Source organism: Hypanus sabinus, chromosome 9 (genome assembly GCF_030144855.1).
Source record: "Hypanus sabinus isolate sHypSab1 chromosome 9, sHypSab1.hap1, whole genome shotgun sequence".
NCBI classification, from domain to species: domain Eukaryota; kingdom Metazoa; phylum Chordata; class Chondrichthyes; order Myliobatiformes; family Dasyatidae; genus Hypanus; species Hypanus sabinus.
Window position 1 is genome coordinate 22,565,223 of NC_082714.1, and position 24,268 is coordinate 22,589,490.

General features: G+C 43.2%; 1 protein-coding gene across 1 annotated transcript in view; it reads right to left on the reverse strand.

Moving 5' to 3' along the window:
- fbxl16 (F-box and leucine-rich repeat protein 16) overlaps nt 1-24,268 on the reverse strand; it is a 168,700-nt gene that overhangs the window by 122,220 nt on the left and 22,212 nt on the right. The window contains exon 2 of the mRNA XM_059978636.1: nt 12,179-12,889. Coding sequence (XP_059834619.1) covers nt 12,179-12,877 — 699 coding nt within the window. The 5' untranslated portion in view covers nt 12,878-12,889. The remainder of the gene's footprint in view (nt 1-12,178; nt 12,890-24,268) is intronic.

The window sequence follows — 24,268 nt, forward strand, 5'->3', positions numbered from 1 at the left end:
GAACAGGGTTGATTTGTTTTCTCAGAGTGCAAGCGTTCAGAGCCTGACTAGTGTTCTAATAGAAATCTCCATGAAAACTCCTAGCATGGAGCACCAAACTGTACCTGAGAGTCTTAATAGTCTTCCTGCTCACAAAAAAACGTCCTGCAGACACAGTCCCTTACCAGCACTGAATAAATACAAGAGATTCTGCAGATGCTGTGAATCTAGAGTAACAAATACAAAATACTGGATGAACTCGGGAGGTCAGGCAGCATCTATGAAGAGGAATAGAGTCAATGTTTCAGGCCGAAACCCTTCATCAGGACCTTTTTGAATAAAAACTTGAGGAAAACCTCTTACATTTCTGATCGAGGATCTCAGATCCAACCCCTAAACTATTTCTCTTTTGTATATCAAGACGTACAAGAAAGCTGGATGAACTCAGCAGGCCGGGCAGCATCCGTTGAAAGAAGTAGTCAACGTTTCGGGTCGAGACCCTTCGTCAGGACTAAAGAAGGAGGGGGCAGAGGCCCTATAAAGAAGGTGGGGGAAGGGTGGAAAACCAATCAGAGGAATGATCAAGGGGTGGGGGAGGGGAAGCAGGGAGGGGATAGGCAGGAGAGGTGAAAAAGGAGTATCGGGGAAAGCACTATGGGTAGTAGAAGAAGGCAGAGTCATGAGAGGTGATAGAGGAGACAGAGGGAAGGTGGGATGGGGGAAAGGAGAGGGCAGGAATTACCAGAAGTTGGAGAATTCAATGTTCCTACCAAGGGGCTGGAGACTTTCCCGCACTTCGGCCCTCACCCCATCCTCCCGTCACCACAACAGGGACCGTGTTCCCCTTGTCCTCACCTACCACTCCACCAGCCTCCGGATCCAGCACATTATCCTCCGCAACTTCCGCCACCTTCAACAGGACCCCACCACTAAGGACATCTTTCCCTCTCTACCCCTCTCTGCTTTTCGCAGGGATCGTTCCCTTCGCGACTGCCTGGTCCACACGTCCCTCCCCACAGATCTCCCACCTGGCACTCATCCCCGCAAGCGTAACTGCTTCACCTGTCCCTACACCTACTCTCTTACCACCAATCAGAGCCCCAGACAGTCCTTCCAGGTGAGGCAACACTTCACTTGTGAGTCTTTTGGGGTAATTGGTAATTGGTACTCCCGGTGCAGCCTCCTCTACATCGGCGAGACCCGATGCAGACTGGGGGACCACTTCGTCGAACACCTACGCTCCGTCCGTCACAATAGACAGGATCTCCCGGTTGCCATTCACTTCAACTCTCCTTCACATTCCCATTTGGATATGTCCATACATGGCCTCCTCTACTGCCCATGATGAGACCAAACTTCGGTTGGAGGAACAACATCTCATATACCGTCTGGGTAGTCTCCAGCCCCTTGGTATTTTCACTAGAACTATAATGGACTTAATGTGTCTTGCTTTGAGACCGAAGTTCCAGGCATGGAATCATTTCCTGCAACTGTATACATTAAACTACAGGAAAATATTCATTACCCTGTTACCCTAATAATTTATTTTGCAGATAAAGGATGGCATTTGGGGTGATGTTAACATATATCAGAGATTCAGAGTTTTACGGATAAAAAGACACCTGCTAGGCACTGAGCTGACAGCACTGAAGGAAATCAGAAGATGATTCACAAACGTACAGTGAAGTAACTTTTCCAATACAACTGAGAGAAGACACAATCACAAATTAAAAGTTATAAACAGTTATAGTAGTCACAGAAATAAAACAAGTATTCAAGAAAGAAATATGACATGGAATCACAATGATTCCAAATTCATTATCACCAGATCTATACCTGCACAACTTTCTCAGTTGGGTTTAATACGTGTTCATATTAATTGATTTGTGAAAAGTATTTTCTCATCAGGAGGGTTCTCTCTCCAACTGCTGTCATAATTAGCGATAAAATAGTTGTCAAAAATTCACCAAACTTTAATATCAATTGTTTTTCATGGTGTTAACTTGTTCAGACATTTTTTAGATTTTTTACGAGTTTGAAAACAAGTCACAACATAAACTGAAGCATTTCTTTAAAAAAAAGACTTATAACTACAAGTCATATTGTCTGCTTCATGTGGAGGACATTGATGAAGAATTACATTTTCATTATAATGCTTCCAGCTTCATTCAGAACCCAGTTTGCCAATCTTTACTACCACGGAGTCAGATTAGAAACAAGTCTTTTGGGAACTTTTCAGGGTTTGTGATGCCATTGGATCCTGGTGCTATTTTCTGCCTTCCTTCCTCAGTAAAACTCATGACATTGGCCTCAGAATCCCATCACCAGCATTTGAAACAAAAGGAAAAGCGGCATTCACTGCTGATTTATTGGCAGTATTGAGTCTTACTGATCAATGGATTTCAGTGCTTGGCTCCTCTTGAATTGCTCTTATTACTCAACCAGTCTAAGCCACTTTAGTTCCTTCTCAGAGAAGCTTCCAAATTTCTTAGAATGAACAAATTTCACGACATATACCAATAATATTCAACCTAATTCTGATTCTGAAAATTATCACTTGCTGCTGGACCGGGTATCATAGTTTGCTAGTGGCCCTTAAAATTCGTCCACCTTTTGAATAGCTCACCTCGGGCTCCTGCATGGGGGGGGGGGGCACCAAAGAATCTTTGCACCTCCCAGTCTCTGTACCTGGCTCCACTAAACAAGTCACCACTACCCACCAAAGCAGAGGCAGCCAATCTGTTACCAATGGCGAACCTATGGGCAAAATGAGGCTGTTCTGGGATTCACCACAGTGATCAGCTTTCCTGATGCTGAGGGCACCAATGATTTCACTCACGCTGCCAGAGAATTAGCCAGGAGCTTTCCATCCACAGAAAAACTACAACGAAAACCACAGTTCAATAAGTAATTCATTGGCTGTGAAGTGCTAGGAGATGATCTGAGGTCGTTAAATGCTTTTACTATATGAAGATTGACAAAACCTAATTTTAAATTCCATCTGTTTTGCCTGTGGGTGCTCGAGTGTCTTCACCCACAAATAAAATTCCTCTGTTATTCCTGCCCTCAAAGGGGATAAGAATATGTTTTGCACAAAACCTCCACACCAGACATACAGATCAATCACAATATTCGTCAACTTTTTCAATCTCTTTATACAAAAAGTAACAAAAAGCCTTGTAGTGCTTCTTACCCATCCCATCATTCAGTTGATTCTGGGTGAAGAACAATCACATTCTGCCTAACTATAGATAATGGCAATGAGTGTGAAGTGTTACATTTTGGGAAGTTAAAGCAGGGTGGGGTTTGCACAGTAAATGACAGGACCCTGGAGAGAGCTGTAAAACAGAGAGATCTAGGGTACAGATTCATGGCGATGAAGAGGGATTTGGCACACTTGCCTTCATCAGTCAGGGCAATGAGTGTTAGAGCTGCACAAGACTGCACTTGGAGTATTGTGCATAGTCGCCTAGACAAGAAGGATGAAGATGAAGATTAGCTTTATTTGTCATATATACATCAAAGCATACAGTGAAATGCGATATTTGCATCTATGACCAGCACTGTTCAGGGATGTGCTGGGGGATGCCCGCAAGCGTCACCTTGCTTCTGGTGCCAACATAGCATGCTCACAACTTAACAACCTTAAACCGTGCAACTCATACAAAATGCTGGAGGAACTCCACAGGCCAGGCAGCATCCATGGGACCCTAGCCTGCTGGGCTCGTCCAATGTTTTGTGCGTGTTGCTCGGATTTCCAGCATCTGCCAACTTTCTCTTGTTCGTGATTGATCCTTAAACCACACCTCCTTTGGAGCAACTAGAGCAAGCACACGCAGTTACAGAGACAACGCAGAAGCTCCTTACAGACAGTGGTGGGAATTGAGTCCCAATGTTCTGATCGTGGCGCTGTCAAGCATGACAGTAGCCCTAGGGTGTGGAAAAGGTTCACCAGGATGTTACCGGCACAGGAAGACACTGGGTAGGCTGGGACTCTTTCTCAGAAGCATAGGAGGCTCAGGGTGAGCGTATAGAGATAATGTATATAAAATCATGAGGGGTATAGACACAGTAAATGGCACAGTTTGCTTTCCCAGGCTAGGAGAGTCTAATGCTAAAGGGTTTAGGTTTAAGTTGAGAGGAGAAAGATTTAAAGAGGACCTGAGGGCAACTTTTTCCACACAGAGGGTCGTAGGGATATGGAATGAGCTGCTATAAGAAATGGTTGAGGCAGGCGCAACTATAAGGAAGGATTTTATTCCCTGGAGTGTAAGAGAATGACAGGAGATTTGATAGAGGGAGGACAAAATTATGAGGGGTATTGATAGGGTAAATGCAAGTGGACTTTTTCAACTGAGGTTGGGTGAGACTAAAACTAGAGGTTAAAGGTTAAGGTGAAATACTTAAGGGGAACCTAAGGGGGAGCTTCTTCACTCAGAGGGTGGTGCAAGTGTTGGAAGGAGCTGCCAATGGAACTGGTGGAGGTGGGTTCAATTTCAACATTTAAGAGAAATTTGGATAATACATGGATGCGAGGGGTATGGAGGGCAGGTGCAGGTCGATGGGACTAAGCAGAATAACATTTTGGTAATGGACTAGATGGGCTGAAAGACCTGCTTTCTGTGCTGTGGTGCTCTATGACTTGAATTAAAAGATATTTAGACAGTTATACAGATAGGAAAGGTTTTGCAGGATAGCGGCTGAACACAAGGAAATGGGATTAGCTTGGGTAGGTACTGTGGTGAGCATGGGTGTGTTGGGCTGAATGGCCTGTTTCCGTGTTGTATGACTCTATGGCATTAAACAGCTGCAATGTGAAGAGAGATTTACCAGTCTAACAAATGTGAAAGGCCATTAAATTAATAACAATAGAAGTTAAGCTCAAACCTTCTGAACTGACTTTATTTCTTACATCCTTCACATACATGAGGAGTAAAAATCTTTATATTACATCACCATCTAAATGTGCAATGTGCAATCAAAGTCATTTATAATAATTTATATTAGAACAGTCAATGTAACATAGAAATACACTCAAATCAGCATGAATTAATCAGTCTGATGGCCTGGTGGAAGAAGCTGTCCTGGAGCCTGTTGATCCTGGCTTTTATGCTATGGTACCGCTTCCTGGATGGTAGCGGCTGGAATAGATTGTGGCTGGGGTGACTCGGATCCCCAATGATCCTTCGGGCCCTTTTTTCACACCCATCTCTGTAAATGTCCTGAATCACGGGAAATTCACAACTACAGATACACTGGGCTGTCCGCATCACTCTCCGCAGAATCCTGCGATTAAGGGAGGTACAGTTCCCATACTAGACAGTGATGCAGCCAGTCAGGATGACCTCAATTGTGCCCCTGTCAAAATTTCTTAGGATCCGGGGGTCCATACCAAACTTGCTCAACCGTCTGAGGTGAAAGAGGGGCTGCTGTGCCTTTTTCACCACACAGCCAGTATGTACAAATCACGTGAGGTCCTGGATGATGTGGATGCCGAGGAAGTTAAAGCTGATAACTCTCTCAACCCCAGATCCATTGATGTCAATAGGGGTTAGCCCACCTCAATTAAATGGTTAATGATTTGTTGAAGTGGTGAACTACATATACCTGTCTGTACACGCCCCCCCCCCCCCCGCTGACTGCTCCTGTGGCTCCTCCCACGGACCCCGGTATAAAGGCGATTGGGGGCACAGCCCCGGCCTCAGTCTCCAGGATGTTGTGTGGTGGTCAATTGCTGCTTGTTCTTTCTTCCAGCCAATAAAAGCCGATATCTCACCTCACATCTCCGAAAGTTATTGATGGTGCATCAGTTGACTATCAACATCATGCGTCTGCAGCTTCATAAGGATTGCTTTAAGTTTACTGTGAGCAACACTGAGGTACTTGACTCCATGTTTGTCGAGTGTAAGTAGGCCTGAGTGCTGATAACAGCATTTTGGCTTTCATTAAGGCAGCTGGTCCAAGTGAGGTTTCCAACTCTGGTTTGGGCTGAGGGCCGGTAGGGGAAAATTCGAAGATCTCTTTCAGCCCCAATAGTGGTGCCCAGGGGCCAGGCTCAACTCTGCCCTCGCTTACAGTAGGACACATTACAGAAGGTCAAGGACACTGTACACTTATTTCACTGAGGTATCCCAGGCAGGCATCAAGTTTATCTGAGTCACAGTTTGATACCAGATTGCATGAGGACTTCCAATAAAAATTGAACGTCCAGTAAAAACTGAAGTAGGAGCAGGCATGCACTTTGGGTGTGAGGACCTGATGCAGCGTTCCTGGGGTGGTCCCCACAGTATTCAGGGTGGACTGCATGAGAGATGAAAACCATTTATATGCATTGCTGCAATAGGAAAGCAGCATCCATCATCAAAGACCCCCACCACCCAGGCAATGCCCTCTTTTCACTACTGCCTTTGGACAGGACGCACAAAAGCCTCAGGACCCACAACAGCAGGTTCAGAGCAGTAATTACCCTACAACCATCAAGCTCCTGTACCACATGGATAACTTCACTCACCCCCACTCTGAACTGATTCTGCAACCTCAGACTCACTTCTAACGATTCTACAACTCATGTTCTCAGTATTATTTTTTATTTGCACAATTCGACATATTTTGTACGTTGCTTGTTTGTTAGTGTTTATTTACCTAAAGGTTTTCATAAATTAGACCACAAGACGAAAAAACGATAGGAGCAGAATTAGGCCATTTGGCCTATCAAGTCTGCTACATTAATTCATCATGGCTGATCCATTTTTCCTATCAACTGCATCCTCCTGCCTTCTCCTCGTAACCTTTCATGTCCTGACTAATCAAAAACCTATCAATCTCCATCTTAAATAAACCCATTACTTGGCCTCTGAAAATGAAAATGAATTCCACAGATTCAGCACCCTCTGGCTATAGAAATTCCTCCTCATCTCCATTCTAAATGGACACCCATCTATTCTGAGGCTGTGCTCCCTGGTCACTATATGAAACATCTTCTCCACATCCACTCTATTATCATTCAACATTCTATAGGTTTCAGTGAGGACCCCCCACATTCTTCTAAATTCCAGTAAGTACAGGGTCTGAGTAATCGAACGCTCCTTTTTACTCCTGGAATCACTCTCATGAACCTCCTATGAACTCTCTCCAATGCCAGCACATCCTTTCTTAGATAAGCTCAAAGCTACTCACAATACTCCAAAGGAGGCCTCGCCAGTGCCTTGTAAAGTCTCAGCATTACATTCTTGCTTTTATATTCTAGTCCTGTCTTTAGAATACTTTTTCTTTGGGATGTATCTATCCTGCGCCTTTTGAATTTCTTCCAGAAACTCCAGCCATTGTTGTTCTGCTGTCATCCCTATTAGTGACGCCTTCCAATCAAATTTGGCCAGCTCCTCTCTCATGCCTCAATATCTCCCTTTACTTCACAGTAGTACTGATACAACTGGCTGAAGCTTATCCCTCTCAACTTGCAGAGAGAAGTCTATTAAATTATGATTACTACCTCCTAAAGGTTCCTTCATCTTAAACTCCCTTATCAAATCTGGTCCATTACACATAAATTCTATTATGTCTCTCTTTTTCCTGCAAATGCCTGCAAGAATTCCAAGGTAGTATATGGTAGCAAATACAGAATGTACTTTGACAATAAATTTATCTTGAACTTTCAGAACACCTGGAATGGAAAGGCACAGTTTAACTCTGTCAGTATGGTGAAACTTTTTGACAGACCTGCAGAAAAAGTCAGGCTAAAGTGAATGATACAATTCCCATTAAGTCCTCCTTTCTGTCGTCTGCAGAATGGGAAGAAGATCTCGCACTTAATTGAGCTGTCTCCCATACAGTGTCTACCACTAGCACCCATTCCTCTCAGGTTAGGTGTAAGAAGACCAGACTCCGTAGATTCATTTCCACCTAGTCAGGCTGCCATTCTCTGTGTGGGGTTTAAAGCATGGAAGTGTCTGCCCTAAAGGATTCTCTTTCAAATGTATGTCCTCTTCAAAAGATTCTAGACCATGGATTCCCAATCTTTTTTATGCCATGGACCAATACCATTCAGCAAAGGGTCCATGGATCCCCAAGTTGGGAGCTCCTATTCTAGATGTTTAGCAGAAATTATGACATAAAGGAAAAGAGGTGTTTCGGTATGGCAGTGGGTGGATTACACAAACAAGTTTACAATGTGCAGTTTTGGAGTGCTTAATGAATTATCAAAGGCTCTTCAGGAAATCTTGTATGTTTGTGGGCCTATGAGAGCTCTGATCAATGATACCTTCATTACACAGAACTTTCACAGGCCCACAAACATCCAAAATTTCCTGCCCCATCTCCTGGGAACATCGGATCAATTGGCCCTCCTCCAGTTTCGTTCATAAAACAAGTCGTACAGAAAGAAACGTAGACAGTTTACGTGGGGCTACTGAAAAAGAACGGCAGGTCGGGTGACAAGAAGTAAAATGGGTGTAGCTACATATAATGCAAACTTGGCCATGAGTCCTGCCAGAAGTTCATGATAGTTTACGTTAGCGATGAGAGGTGAACAGTACAGGAAAACATTAATGGTCAGAGTGCAGGAAACAAGAATGTTGTGAATGAATGCGTGTTACACATGGGTTTTCTCTGGATGCTTCAGATGGGTTTTCCCAGTTATTCCTACTTCCTCCAAAATGCCAACATGCTGATCAGAAGCTTAACGAGCAGCTATAAGTTATCCTCACTCTAGATGAATATTTGGAAGGATTAGGGTGAAGTTAATAGGCACGTGACAGAGAGTTGATTACCAAGAAATAAGCGGGGAAGTGAGATTGATTGGATTGTTCAAGAGCTGCTGGCATTGACTTGATGGGACAAGTGGTCTCTTCTATATTGTAAGAAATATAAAGGGGTGACATATGGGAATGGATGTTGATATAATGTGGCATGTGGTTGGTAGTGAAGGATGCAATATAGTGAAGGGAGATATTGAGGTTTATGAGAATAGAGTTTGGGATGAATGTAGAACAGTACTCACTCTTGCTGCTGAAAGTCATTGGTGCAATTGTTGTATTGTATCCAGGTCCTAGTGCTGATGCTACTGGAGTTCACTTCTTCTGTAATGCTGTGCTAAGAGAAGCTGATAGCTGTGCTAGTACAGCTTGAGATCAGAAATTCACTCCATATATTATCCCCAACCATACCCAGGGATCTGGGAAATTATCCAGGGCTCACCTCCTCACACCACAGAAATTAAAGGAAGCAAAGACCTTCCTTGGCCTTCACCGCAGTCCATGGCAGAGCATTCCACAGATTCACTACTCTCTGGCTAAAAAAAAAAATCCTCCTTTCCTCTGTTCTAAGATGTCACCCCTCAAATTTGAAGCTGCGCCCTCTAGTTCTGGATACCCCCACCGCAGGAAACATCCTCTCCACTTCCACCCTATCTAAACCCTTCAAATTTCGGTAGGTTTCAATGAGATCCCCCTGCATTCTTCTAAGATCCAGTGAGTACAACCCAAAGCTACCAAATGCTCCTCATATGTTATCTCCTTTGTTCCCTGAATCTCCTCGTGAATGGACTCTCTCAAAATGACAACACATCCTTTCTGAGATAAAGGGCTCAAATCTGTTGACAATACTCCAGGTGTGACCTGACTAGTGTCTTATAAAGCCTCTGCATAATTTCCTTGCTTTTATATTCTATTCCCCTTGAAATTAATGTCAACATTGCATCAGCCTGCTTTACCACAGACTCAACCTGTAAATTAACTTTCTGGGAACCTTGCACAAGGACTCCTAAGTCCTTTTGGACCTCTGCTGATGTTTGAACCTTCTCCCCATTTAGCTAATAGTCCTCACTATTGTTCCTTTTACCAAAATACATTATCATACATTTCCCAACACTGTATTCCATCTGCCACTTTTTTGCCCATTCTTCCAATTTGCCTAAGTCCTGCTGCAATTGCATTGCTTCCTCAGCGCTACCTACCCCTCCACCTATCTTTGTATCATGCCCAAATTTTGTCTCAAAACCATTAATTCCAATATCCAAATCATTAACAAACAATATGAACACCACTGGAAACCAACTAGAAAAGGCCCCCTTTTCTCTCACTCACTGCCTCCTGCCTGTCGGCCATTCCTCTATCCATGCCAGTATCTTTCCTAGAACACCATAGGTTTTTATCTTGTTAAGCAGCCTCATGTGTGGTTCCTTATCAAATGCCTTCTGAAAACCCAAGTAAATGACATCCACTGCCTCTCTTTTGTCCACCCTGCTTGTTACTTCCCTGAAGAGCTCTAGCAGATTTGTCAGGCAAGATTTCTCTAAACAGAAACCATGCTGACTTTGACTTATTTTATCAATAGTCTCCAAGTACCCTGAAACTTATCCTTAATAATAGACTCCAACACTTTCCCAACCACTGAAGTTCAGCTAACTGACCTATAATTTCCTTTCTTTTGCTTTCCTCCCTTCTTAAAGAGTGGAGTGACTTTTGCACTCTTCCAGTCCTCTGGGACCATGCCAGAGTCAAGTGATTCTAGAAACAGCATGACCAGTGGATCCGTTATCTCTTCAGCAACCTCTCTCAGGACACTGGGGTGTAGTCCATCTGGTCCAGGTGACTTATCCACCTTTCAGTTTGCCTAGCACTTTGTCCTTTGTCCAGTTTGCCTAGCACTCACTCCTGCTCCCTGACACTCACAGATCTCTGGCACACTGCCAGTGTCTTCCACAGTGAAGACTGATGCTAAGTAGTTATTAAGTTCATCTGCCATTTTTTTTGTTCTCCATTACTACCTCATCAGCATCATTTTCCAGTGGTCCAATATCAACACTTATCTCCCTTTTATTCTTTATATAATTGAAAAAGCTTTTAGTATCCTGCTTTATATTATTGGCTAATTTCCCCTCATATTTCATCTTTTCCCTTCTTATAGCTTCTTTAGTTGCCCTTAGTTGGATTTTAAAAGCTTTGCAATCATCCAACTTCCCACTCACTTTTAATACCTTTCTTTGGCTTTTATGCAGTCCTTAACTTCTCTTGTCAGCCACAGTTGCCTACTCCTGCCATTTGAGAACATCTTCTGTGGGACATATCTATCCTGCACCTTGTGAACTAACTATTCCCAGAAATTTCAGCCACTTCTGCTCTGCTGTCATCCCCACCAGTATCCTCCTCCAAACCACCTGAGCAAGCTCCTCTCTCATGCCTCTGTAATTCCCTTTATTCCATTGCAACTCTGATACATTTCAATTATGCTCATCACTCTCAAATTGCAATATGAATTCAATCGCTGCCTCTTAAGGGTTCCTTTACATTAAGCTCACTAATAAGATCTGATTTGGTCCACAACACCCAATCTTAAGATTGCCTTTCCCCAAGGAAGCTCAAGCGCAAGATAGTCTAAAAAGCCATCTCGTAGGCATTCAATGAACTACCGGTCTTGTGATCCAACACCAATCTAATTTTCCCAATCCCCTTGCATATTGAAGTCCCCCATTACATTTGTGTCATTACTCTTACTATCTATTAACCCTTACTAGAAGGGTTTATTATCTGACATGTGGAACGTCTGCCAGTTTGTAAGAAACCCTAGGATAAAATACCCAGGTCTAGATTTGTCTCAAAATCAACTCTGAGTTAAGATCAAGGTCTACATGTATTGTTGGAATCTTTATTGTACACCACACCAAAGTCCAAATTTCAAAATAAACTTATTATCAATATACATATATGTCACTATATACCTACCTGAGATTAATTTTACACCTGTACTTACTAAAATCTATCTCTAGCCACTTCATTGCTAATGTTGCAAGAGTCTTGCTCTTCAAAACAATAACAAAACGGGAGTTTGCTGCTTTCAAGTAGAAAAGAAATCAATATAATCAATTTAAAACCAAACAGACTTACTGCACTTCAAAATAAATCTTTCAGACATTAGTAAAACTGGCATTATTATTTACTAAGTGTATCACTTCTGAAAATGCTTCGTCACACCCAGCCACTATAATAGAAGTTATTACACTGTACAATAGATAAAGTGACGGTATTAACTAAGGGAGAGCTCACTGAACGGCATTGATAAATAGTTACTGTTGATTTGTAACTTGATGATATACAGGATTGACTAAGTAGGAGATGAAAAGCTTTGTCTGTTCATTGAAGATTAATAGGACTACAGAATAACAGAGGTCAATAAAAATATTAACAGTCAAAAGATGACATCTCACCTCAAGTCCTGCATCAGTGATGGTTGATCTTTTCAAGCTCACAGACCTCACGCCTTTCTTGGACAAAGGGTAGTTATCTATAAATTCACAAATGTCCAGATCAGAGACTCCAATCAGGCAGAAGGAATCGAAACCACGAATGGCAAATCCTTGCAGATTGACAAACTCCTTTTCGCCATTGAGAAGTATATTGTATAGCTCCTTAGCGTGGAGAATGGGCGTGATGCCTTCCCAGAATTTGACCTGGTACAGCAACTTCCTCCATACTTTACACACTTGTGCCAAAACACATCTCTCGCAAGAGGAAAAGTACCAGAAGAGTCGGTTGAGGATCTTCTCATCCAAAATGGGCAATTGTCTTTCCATTGAAGAGATTGACAGTTTTCTTTTGGACCCTGCTGGCTGGCATGTACTTGGCAACTTCTCCTCAGAGCTTGTTTCCAACAGTGGTATACAGTCTGTCACTGGGCACAGAGATGCCGATGGTAACTGTGCCACAGTAGGCAGGTCACTGTAGTTAGGTAGAGGTGGGGGAAGTGATGTTGGGATGGAGGAAGATTGGCACAGGCGGTTTTTAGCGGCAGGGGTTCCTTTGGTGATACTGGCTGAGCCTAATCCATTGGACTGGGCTGGGATCTTGACTAGTCCGTTCCTAGGCATGCAGGGAGACTTGATGTCACTGGAGCTATGTGTAGACATTTCTCAAATTCGCTGTAGACAAACAAAGGTCACAGGTCAATACATCAGCAATGACAATCAAAATATACATAAATGTAAAAAGGTCAAAGCACAGAAGGACACAATGCACCTCGCAGACCATGTTCAGAATCAGAATCTGATTTAGTATCACTGACGTACAATACTGTGCAGAAGTCTAAGGTGGGCATGGCACACACACATATATAAAATCAAATAACCTTGCCAGGTACCTCAGGGCTGGGTGTGTCTGCACCTACACCGCCCCTACCCTCTGGCACAACTCCTTCTCTGCCATCTGTTCTACACCCCTCCAGCAGCGCTCCACCCGCGCAATTCCCAACATCCTTTGCTCCTGCCAGATTTACAAACTCGCTCTCCACTCTGTGTTGACAAATACAGTACTGAGCAAAAGCCTTAAGTACCACAGGTATATATATTTGCATAAGACTTTTGCAAATGCCATGAAATCTTTTGTTCTGTGGCAACAGTACAATGCAATACTCAAAATATACCATAGATTACAATAAGAAATATATACAGTAAATATTGCGAAATTGAGAGTGAAAATAGTGCAAAACTTAGTGAGATAGTGTTCATAAAGAGCATAGAAGTTGCCATATACCAAACTATGATACATCCGTGTTTGTATAGATCTTATATGTCAATAGTTCTAACTCCACCCTGTACCCAGACCCCTTCAAACTGTTTTTCTTCATCCATCTGCACAATCTAATCCTTACTTCAGGAAAGGGGGTGTTACACATGCCCCTGCAGTGCCGACTTCAAGAGGGCTGAGAGTTTCAACTTCCTAGGAGTGAACATCCCACAATAGCTTGTCCTGGTCCAACCACATTGATGCCTTTGCCTCATCAGCACCTCTACTTCCTCAGGAGGTTAAACAAATTTGTCATGCCCCTTCTGACTCTTACCTAAAAAAAAAGCATCTTCTCCAGGTGCATCAACACACACAAAATGCCAGTGGAACACAGCAGGCCAGGCAGCATCTGCAGGGAGAAGCGCTGTCGACGTTTCGGGCCGAGACCCTTCTCCAGATACATCACAGTTTTGTACGGCAACTGCTCCGCGCGTGACCGCAAGAAACTGCAGAGAGTTATGGACACAGCTCAGCACACCATGGAATCCAACCTCCCCTCCACGGACTCTGTCCACACTTTCTGCTATCTTGCTAAAGCAGCCAGCGTAATCGAAGACCCCACACATCCCAGGCATTCTCTCTTCTCCCTCTCCCATTGGGCAGAAGAATCAGAAATCTGAAAGCACGCACTACCAAGCTTCTGTAATACTGTTATAAGTCTATTGAAGAGTTTCCTAGTGATATAAGATGGACTCTCGGCTTCACGATCTACTTATGAACTGCACCTTATTGCCTATGTGCACTGCACTTCCTCTGTACTTAAACACTTTATTCTGCAACCTGTATTGTTTCACCATATACTGCATCAGTGCACCATTGTCATAAATGGATGTGTATGAATTACATGCAAGACAAGTTTTTCACTGTACCTCAGTACATGTGACAACAATAGACCAAATTACCAATCTACCAAGCTCTACTGATTGCTGGAACTGACAGGAAATACATTCCAAAGCTCCAAGCAAACCAGTTTCTCCTGCTCTCCAGTAATTCTTCCAGTCAATATTGCTTCTTGGAACCTTGAATCATCATCTACCAGGAAGAGAAGTATTTGCATGCCATGCTCTACCTACCTTGTGAATAGTCTGTATTGTTTTCAGAAAGACAGGTCAAATTTCTCATCTTTCCCCTTACTTACACATCCTTAGTCCAGCCACCATTGCTGAGAACCCATATTGTACCTGCCCTAAACCTTCAACCTTCTGCTTGTGAGGAACAATGCTGAACAAGAAACTGTGAGGTCTCATTACAGTTTTATATGGGTTCATCATCATATTGCAGTTTTGTATTCTCTATATCTCAGGGTAAAAAGCAGAATTCCATTAGATTAACAGTTTGATCTGCTTGGAGATTCTGCTTTTAATATTCTAAGCATGAACACCACATAGCTACTTAGGAAATGTGTTAGTGATGGTATTAAATAAATACATCAGTTGTGCTTCTGTGATACAGCTTATCTTCATCTTAGAAGGTAGCACTGAAGAGGAATACATCATTTTCAACATGATATAAAGACAGCATTGTGGATAACTAACTGTGAGCAAAGATTCAGCATGTTATCTACAAGTCCTGGTATTTAACATAATTGTTCACATTCAGCCTGCTACTAATTATGAAATTGTTAAAAGGTATACAGCCCAGGGATTCAAATTTTCAAGCCATTAGTTAACAGAAGAGTACAGCACAGGAAGAGGCCATTTGGCCCACAGTATTGTGCCTAGGTTATGATATGGAAAATGGTTATAACAAAGCAAAGGAATTAACCCACTTCCATGTGCAGAATTGTTCACAATGTACGCAGTATAAAAACAAACAAAAAGATAATGTAAGATCTGATCTCATGTATCTTAGTTTACACAGAGCATCGTGGCAGTTTTGGAAGAAGCCTGAACGACACTTGTTCCCTATCCCTAGTCACTTTAAGTTGTGGTCCTGCCACTTTGAAGGACTATAGCTCATTTGCCAAAACCATATTGCTGATAGGTATGTAGCTCCAGGGATTGGCCTAAAACCCCTGGAGCTGCCATTTCTCTCCGATTGGATACATTCTATTCCAGCCCTTTACTTTTCCTACCTACATCGCTTCACCTATCAGCTCCTAGCTTGTCCTCCTTTCCCTGCCCCTAACTTTTTGTTCTGGTGCCTTGCCCCTTCCTTTCCAGTGCTGATGGAGAGTCTCAGTTCGAAATGTTGACTGTTCGTTTATTTCTGTAAGTGCTGCCTGACCTGCCGAGTTACTGCAGCATTTTGTACAACTGTTGCTATACCTTTGCAAAGGTTCATGTTTGCAGCCAATGAGCTCAATTCATTTTCTCCAGCCTGTACCTCATTGATGCTGCTTGAAGGCAACCTCTGGAAGTTATAGTAGGTGCTAGAGTTGAGGAAAGCGTCCAAGGCACGAAGTCTCGTTCGCTCACTGCTTGTGTTGTGAGCGAGAGGAACATGTACAGTTCTTTTTCTTGTCAATATTCCCTAAACATTACAGTATAACAACTATTTACATAGCATTTACATTGTATTAGGTATTTTAAGTAATCTAGAGATGATTTAAAGTATACGGGAGGATATGCGTAGGTTATATGAAAATACTACGCCATTTTAAATGAGGGACTTGAGCATCCGCATTTTGTGGTTTCCCCTGGAGGTCCCGGAACCAGTCCCTCATCGATAAAGAGGGCCGACTGTATACTCATTCAAACACAGGATGTGAAAAGCTACTAGGATTTATTGGCCATCCCTAACTGCACTTGAACTAAGTGGACTGTGAAACTATTTCAAAATACATTTATGAGTCAAATCAGCCTGTGGTTTGAAGTCACATGGGGTCAAGCCCTTTAACAACAGCAAGCTTAAAATTTAGAGCCAGGGCTTTAGGAAAGATTTCTACAAGTAGATTTGGTAAAAGTTGGAGTTTTGCCTTCAAATGGTGATTAATATTCCGGAGATATTTAATCTTATATCTGTGGTTGATTGATTGTTGATAGTAAAATGGTTTTGAATAGATCTCCAGAAATAAATGATACTGAACTTCAGGACAATTCCTATCGACAGATGCTAAACAAACTCTTCCTGTTTCTATCTTCCAAAGTTTCTTTTCATTTGCTGCCAAGTCAGACAGCATTTGTAGCATGAGTTCAGTGATGTAAGTTTTACAGTTTCAGAAGCTTGACATATTTCTTGGCTTCAAAGATATTAAACAAGCCTCTTTCATCACTAGGAACCAGCCAGAATTAGAACTTGCAGAACTACTTGCACAGGGTTCTGGAAAGGAACTATTTACAACGGTGTCCTAGGAGGTTTGTCTCACTGAGACAGGGAAAATATAATAAGGTGAAGGAACTGTGGTTGACAAGAGAAATGCAACATTTAGTCAAGAGCAAGAAGGAAGTATGTTTCAGGTATAGGAAGCAAAAATCAGATGAGGATCTTGAGAGTCTTCAAGTAGCCTGGAAGGAATTTAAGAAAGGGCTTGAAGCACTGGAAGGGGACATGACAAGGCCCTGGTGAATGGGATTAAGGAAAACCCTGGGGCATTTTATATGTGCAACAACAGCTTGAGGATGACTAGACTGATGGTAGGTCCACTCAGGTGTAAAGGAGGTATAAGTACGTCCAGGTACAACCTACAGAAGGCTACTTTGAGAGCAATAAAATGTCAGCTCAGGCAGAGTTTGCAGGCCATCACTTCCTAAGTTAACGTCGTGAATGGCTGTGATGTTTCACTCCCAGATGAGCTCAATGCCCTCTACGCACCTTTGAAAGGAAGTATGAAACTACACTGCTGTGCGAATCCCTGCAGCATCTGGTGACCCTGTGATCTCTGTCTTGGAAGCTGACATCAGAACATTTTTCAAGAGGGTGAACCCTCATATGGCGTCAGGCCTTAATGGGGTATCTGACGGGGCAGGGGAAACCTGTGGCAAGCAACTAGAATGACTGTTTTAAGACATTTTCAATCCAGCCCGATGAAGAGTCTTGACCTGAAACATCGACTGTTTACCCTTTTCCATAGATGCTGCCTGGCCTGCTGAGTTCCTCCAGCGCTTTGTGTGTGTAAATAAAAACACAAAATGCTGGCAGAACTCAGCAGGCCAGACAGCAACTATGGGAGGAGGTAGTGACGACGTTTCCGGCCGAAACCCTTCATCAGGAGTGAAGTAACATGGGATGGTCGAGGGGGGATAAGAAGTGAGCAGGGAGAGGGATGAAGTAGAGAGCTGGGAAGTGATAGACTGGAGGGAAATGAGCTGGGGGGGGGAGGTAGAGAATTATGGGAAATAAAAGAGAAAGAAAGGTAGGGCTGGGGGAGATTGTAGTGAAGAGGGAAAAGAGAGAGAAAGAGAACCAGACTAAAATTATAGATAGGGATGGGGTAAGGGGGGTAGGGGTATCAACGGAGGTCAGTGAGGCTACCTAGGCGGGAGATAAGGTATTGCTCCATCGACCTGCGTGTGGCCTCATCTTGACGGTAGAGGAGGCCATGGACAGACAAGTCGGAGTGGGAGTGGTCTGTGGAATTGGAGTGTGTGGCCACAGGGAGATCCCGCCACTGCTGGAGGACTGAGCGCCGGTGTTCGGCGAAACGGTCTCCCAGTCTGCGGCGGGTCTCCCCAATGTATAAATGGCCACATCGGGAGTACCGGATACAGTATATCACCCCAGTGACTCGCAGGTGAAGTGGTGCCTCACCTGAAAGGACTGTCTGGGGCCTGGGATGGTGGTGAGGGAAGAAGTGTTGGGGCAGTTGTAGGGTGAGTTGCTTGGGTTTCCAGCATCTGTAGATTTTTTTTGTGTTTTTAGTCTCTCAGAGGTTCCCACCAGCTTCAAAATGGCGACAATCATACCAGCGCCCAAGAAGAGCAGGGTGAGCTGCCTCAGAGACTGTCATCCAGTTGCCAGCACATCTACTGTGATGAGGTGCTTTGAGAGGTGGGTCATGGCCAGAATTAACTCCCACCTAAGTGAGGACCTGGACCTGCTCCAATTTGCCTGTTACCACAATAGGTCTACAGCAGACACAATCTCACTCAGCCTCAGATCATTTGGGCAATAGCAATAGCTAGGTCAGACTGCTGTTTATTGAATACAGCTCAGCATTACACACAATGACACCCTCAATTTTAATCAACAAGCTCCAAAACCTGGGCCTCTGTACTTCACTCTATAACTGGATCCTTGACATTCCTATCAGGAGACCACAATCAGTGTGGATCACAAGTAACATCTCCTCACTGACAATCAACACTGGAGCACCTCAAGGTTTTGTGCTTAGCCCACTGCTCTACACCCACAAAATGTCATTTACAAATTTGCCAATTATTGACAGAACTATTATTGTCAACTATTATTATTATCGGTCAACTATTATTGACATAATTTCAGGTGGAGATGAGGAGGCATACAGGAGTGAGGTAGATCAGCTGGTTGAGTGGTGTCACAACAACTTTGCACTCAGAATCAGTAAAACCAAGGAATTGATTGTGGACTTCAGGAAGAGGAAGTCAAGGGAACACACGTAGGTCCTCCTCGAGTGATCAGCAGTTTCAAGTTCCTGGGTGTCAACATTTCTGAAGATCTATCCTGTGCCCAACATATTGATGCATTTACAAAGAAAGCTGTACTTTGAGGAGACTTGGTCTATCATCAAAGCCTCTCACAAACTTCTACAAATATACTTTGGAGAGCATTCTGACTGGTTGCATCACGTCTGGTATGGAGGGGCCCCTGCACAGGATCGGAAAAAGCTGCAGAAAGTTGTAAACTCGGCCAGTTCCATTATGGCCACCAGCCTCCCCAGCACTGCGGACACTTTTAAAAGGTAATGCCTCAAAAATGTGGCATCCATTGTTAACCCCATCACCCAGGACATGCCCTCTTCTCGTTGCTACCACCAAGGAGGAAGTGCAGCAGCCCGAAGATGCACACTCAATGGTTCAGGAACAGCTACTTGTTCTGTGTTCTTGCGTTGTGAGGCCGGAGTCCTGATAGTGGACAGTTAACAACCTTTCTGAGGGCAGCGATGGCCAATACCAGACGACATCCATTTAAAGTGAGTGGAGGAAAGTTTAGGGGAGATGCCAGAGATAGATTTTTTACACAGAGTGTGGTAAGTGCCTGGAAGACACTTACCAGGAGTGGTGGTGAAGGCTGATACAATCAGGACATTTAAGAGACATTTAAAGCAGCACATAAAGTTGACAAAAATGGAAGGATATGAACATTGTGTACACAAAAGGGATTAGGCACATGGCACGTGGATAGAGAAAAATGGAGTGTTATGTGCTGTATAGGAGGGAAGGATTAGATTGATCACAGAACAGGTATATATATATATATATATAGGTTAGCACAACGATGCAGGCCAAACGTTACTTGTTCTGTGTTCTATATATTGCAAAGCTAGAGCCTCCAAGATCACAATATAGGGACAGATGACAGATGGGAAATCAGTTTGTCATTTCTGAACCCCCTCACACAGTTGGCTCTCACAACCCTGTCTCTTCCACAAAAATAACAAAAAAAAAGGGAAGTGTAAAGTGACAGGAAATACAGGACTCATCCACGACAGTCTGGAATGGATGCAGCTTGCATCGAAGCCCAGAAGTCACTGCAGGTCAGTATAGTTCCATGGTGGCAAGACACTAGCATGTCATCTGCCAGACACCATGGGTGCACATCCTCTGGCTTTGCTGCAGGCACAATCAACCTCCCAAACATTTTTTTTCTCTCCTTTTTTTTACCACCACCAGAAAACAGGAAGCAAAAACTCCAGGAGACCTGGCAGACTTAACAACATCTCTCACATGTGTTGTTCAGTGAAATCCAAGCCTCCAGCCCAGAATTTCTGCATGAACTGGCTTACCACAAAACCAATAGCTTTGAAATTGTTTACAGCATAAATTAGTGTTACAAGGCCAGTTGGGGCCCAATGTTGACAGCTACGGCCATTGTTTTATTATATCCATAATAATGTAAAGATTAGCTTTATTTGTCACATGTACATTGAAACATACAGTGAAATTTTGAGTCAATGGCCAACACAGTCCAGGCCTTGTGCTGGAGAGTGGTCACCACTGACATAGCGTGCCCACAACTCACTAACTCTAACCGCACGTCTTTGGAATGTGGGACAAACCAGAGAACCTGGAGAAAACCCACGCGGTCATGGGGGAGAACATACAATCTGCCTACAGACTGTGGGGGAATCGACTGATCGGTGGTCGCTGCTGATTTAAAATAATTGTCCTGCAGCTTCTAAGCCATTGTGTTGCCCTCTAATGTCATAGCTGATCCTCAGGATAAGCGCATTCTGAGAATGCTTGGGCTGCTTTCAATTGATAAGTCGGGGTCCTGAATGCCTTGCCTGCCTTAAATTGTTGCTATGCACCCAGCAACCCTGAATCAGAGTGTTCCTAGCAACTGCTTCTGACAACTGTTGTGCTTCCCTTACAATTGCCCAAGTTCTATCTGTGTTGAGTTTAAAGAAGAAGACAGCTCAACAGGAATCAGAGAAAGGCTGGTGAAAAACGTCATCACTGAGCAGGACCTTAGGCAGGAGTGAGTTTATTATATCAACATCATGGACAGAGGATGACAGTAGAGAGTTTTTTTGCGGCTAGGTGTCTGTCAATAGTGGTGTCCCACATTGTTGTTTGTCATATGCATGACTGACTTGGTTGTGGATGTCAGAGGCAAGATCAGTATGTTTGCAAAAAGATTGGCAGTGTTGTTGATTGTGTGGAAAGTGTTGGTAGGCCGCAGAGAGTTAACAATGTTTTAGTGAAGTGGACAAAAATAGCAGATGGGAGCTATAATGAGGTTAGGGCATGAATGATAGGTCACAGAGTACACTGAGGAACCAAGGGACTTTAAAGTCTCAAAGTGGTAACATAGGCAGACAATGTGGTTCAGATGACATGGTGGACTTTAGGCTTCGTTAGTCAGGACATTAAATACAAAATAGAGGGGTTATGCTCCAATTTTATAAAAGCTTGGTCAAACTTCAGCAGGAGTACCATGTACAGTTCTGGTCTTCAATGTATAGGAAAGATGGTATGGTACTCTAAAAGGTACAGAGGAGATTCACAAGAGCTGGAGTGTTTCAGATAGGAGTACAGACTGGAGAAGCTATGTCTTTTCTCCCTACAGTGGAGGTAATTAAAAGGGAACATGACTTATATCCCAAAATATGAGAGTCATAGATAGGGTAGATTGCAGGACAATTCCCCTCCCCATATTAGAGGTATTGTAGACAGAACTGGAGGACATAGACTTCAGGAATGCAGGAAGAGATTCAAAGAGAATATAAGGGGACTTTCTTCACTCAGAGAATGGTAATGCATTGTCTGAAAGTGTGATGGAAGCAGATTCACCGATTGTGTTTAAGAAATGTTTAGATGAGTACTTGAATCGCCTAAGCATTGAGGCCTGTGGTCCAAGTGCTGGGAGATAGTATGGAAGAGTGAATGATTTGGGCAGAATGGCCTGTTTGCATGTTGTATGATTCTATCACAGCACAAAAGGGATTTAAGCAACAACTCACTCTGAAAATAAGACATTGGTATTTCAATATTGTTTTCCTTATCATCAGAAAGTGCTTTGAGATTCTGTAGACACGTGATCCTAATATTTAGATCCAGACCTGACACAGGCACATTGTGTAAGAGCACCAAGGTCTCAAATTAGCTAAAAAAAAAAAAAATAGCCCCTGGCCTTATCTAGAATTATTAGGCCAAGCTGCCTAATCCTGCACCTATCTCACCCCTCCATCCATCACTAAACTGAGGTAAGATCTGCACTGAGGGGTTAGATTGGATGAAAATTGATAGAATGAGAGTGTTGGCGGGGTTGGGATGGTTGTTGATCATCTGCACTGTGGAGTCATGGCCTTTTGTTACAAAAGAAATTCTAATGTTTCTAGGTCAAAACTTGGTCCACTCTTAGTGAGCTAAATTCTAAAGGGATTCTTTTCACAAAAAAAATTGTTTAAGTGATGAACTCCAGGGACTTAGTAGATACTTCATCACCCGCTCAGATGCCCCACGCAGTCACGATGAGTGACAGTGCAGGTGCAGTGGTCTAAATCCACTGGATCTACCAGCTCGAAAACTAGCTTCCCTCTCAAATCAGAAGCAACACATCCGGTGCTGGCGAGTGGCGGCACCGTAGCGTAGTGCTTCGCACCATCTTCACAGTACAGGCGACACGGGTTCAATTACTGCTGCTGTCTATAAGGAGTTAGTACATTCTCTCTGTGTCCATGTGGGTTTCCTCCAGGTGCTCCGATTTCCTCCCACAGTCCAAAGACACACCGTTTGGAAGGTTAATTGGTCATTATAAATTGTCCCATGATTAGACTAGGATTAAATTGAGGGATTGCTGAGTGGTATAGCTCAAAAGGACAGTTTCACACTGCATTTCTAAATAAATAAAATGACACACCTTCTAATCTCTCACTGGACCCATTACACATAGGATGGAGCTAGCCCCAAAAATGTATGGATTTAGGTTTGAAGAATCCATTTGCCACGCTTTCTGACTTGTGTTACTCTGCAGAATCTACAAGGCCGCATCAAAAAGCTATTTCGCTCTTTAACTGGATTATGATCTGTAACATTCTTTCCAATAAATGGATTACTCGGATTGATTCAGCACCTGGACTAACTGAGCTTAGTGATTAAAGATTAAAGAGTAGCTTTATTTGTCACATGTACATTGAAATATCGAAACGCAGTGAAACGCCCCGTGTGTGTCGACAGCCAACACAGTCTGAGGATGTGCTGAGGGCAGCCCAGAAGTGTTGCATGCTCTTGGTGCGAACATAGGCTGCCTACAGCTCACTGACCCTTACTAATCTGTGTCTCTTTGGATGGCGAGAGGGAAAGGGAGCGCCCAGAGGAAATCACCGTGGTCACGAGGAGTAGATACAAACTCCTTACAGACAGTGGCAGGTATTGAGCCCCGATCCTTAGCGCTGTAAAGCATTACTCTAGCAGCCTCAATACTGTGCCACCCTCCTGGTTTTATGACATTCATTTATCCCAGTTGATGCTCTGAACAAAACTGGTCCATTCTAAATACAAAACAGCACTTCTCTCCAGTAGTGTGACTTTGGTACTTCCTATACTTGTAGTGTTTGTAGTTTTCTTGTGTAGTTTTAATACACTCAGCACTAATGTCTATTGCGTGTAAAAAAAAAGATATAGGTCAGCCTTATGTGATGGAGCAGGATCCCAGATACTTGATCAGGCAGGACATTGAACCAAATCCATAGCTGCAGATGCTTAGTTTGGTAAGAATTAATATATTGGTTTATTATTATCACATGTACCAAGGTCCAGTGAAAGACTTGTCTTGAATATCATTCATACAGTCTTAATTGGATTGCATATCATTCTTACAGATCAATTCATTACAATAGTGCCTTAATGAGGAAACCTGCGAAGAGCAACTTGCAACCAGTCACCACACTCTGATGCCATTTTCCAAGAAACCTCCTGACTATTCCCCCGCTGCATATGGTGTTCAGCTGGTTAATGAATGGGCGGGTAATTACGTATCCCTACAGACACCATCTTATATATAAAAATGATGAGACTCAGTAAACAAATAAGATCAAACACAAGACATCAATAATTTGATATCAATTAGATTGAAAGAGTGCAGAGAGAATTTAAAAGGGGGTTCTGGGACTTGAGGACATGAGTTATAGGTCAGGACATTATTTTCTGGAGCAA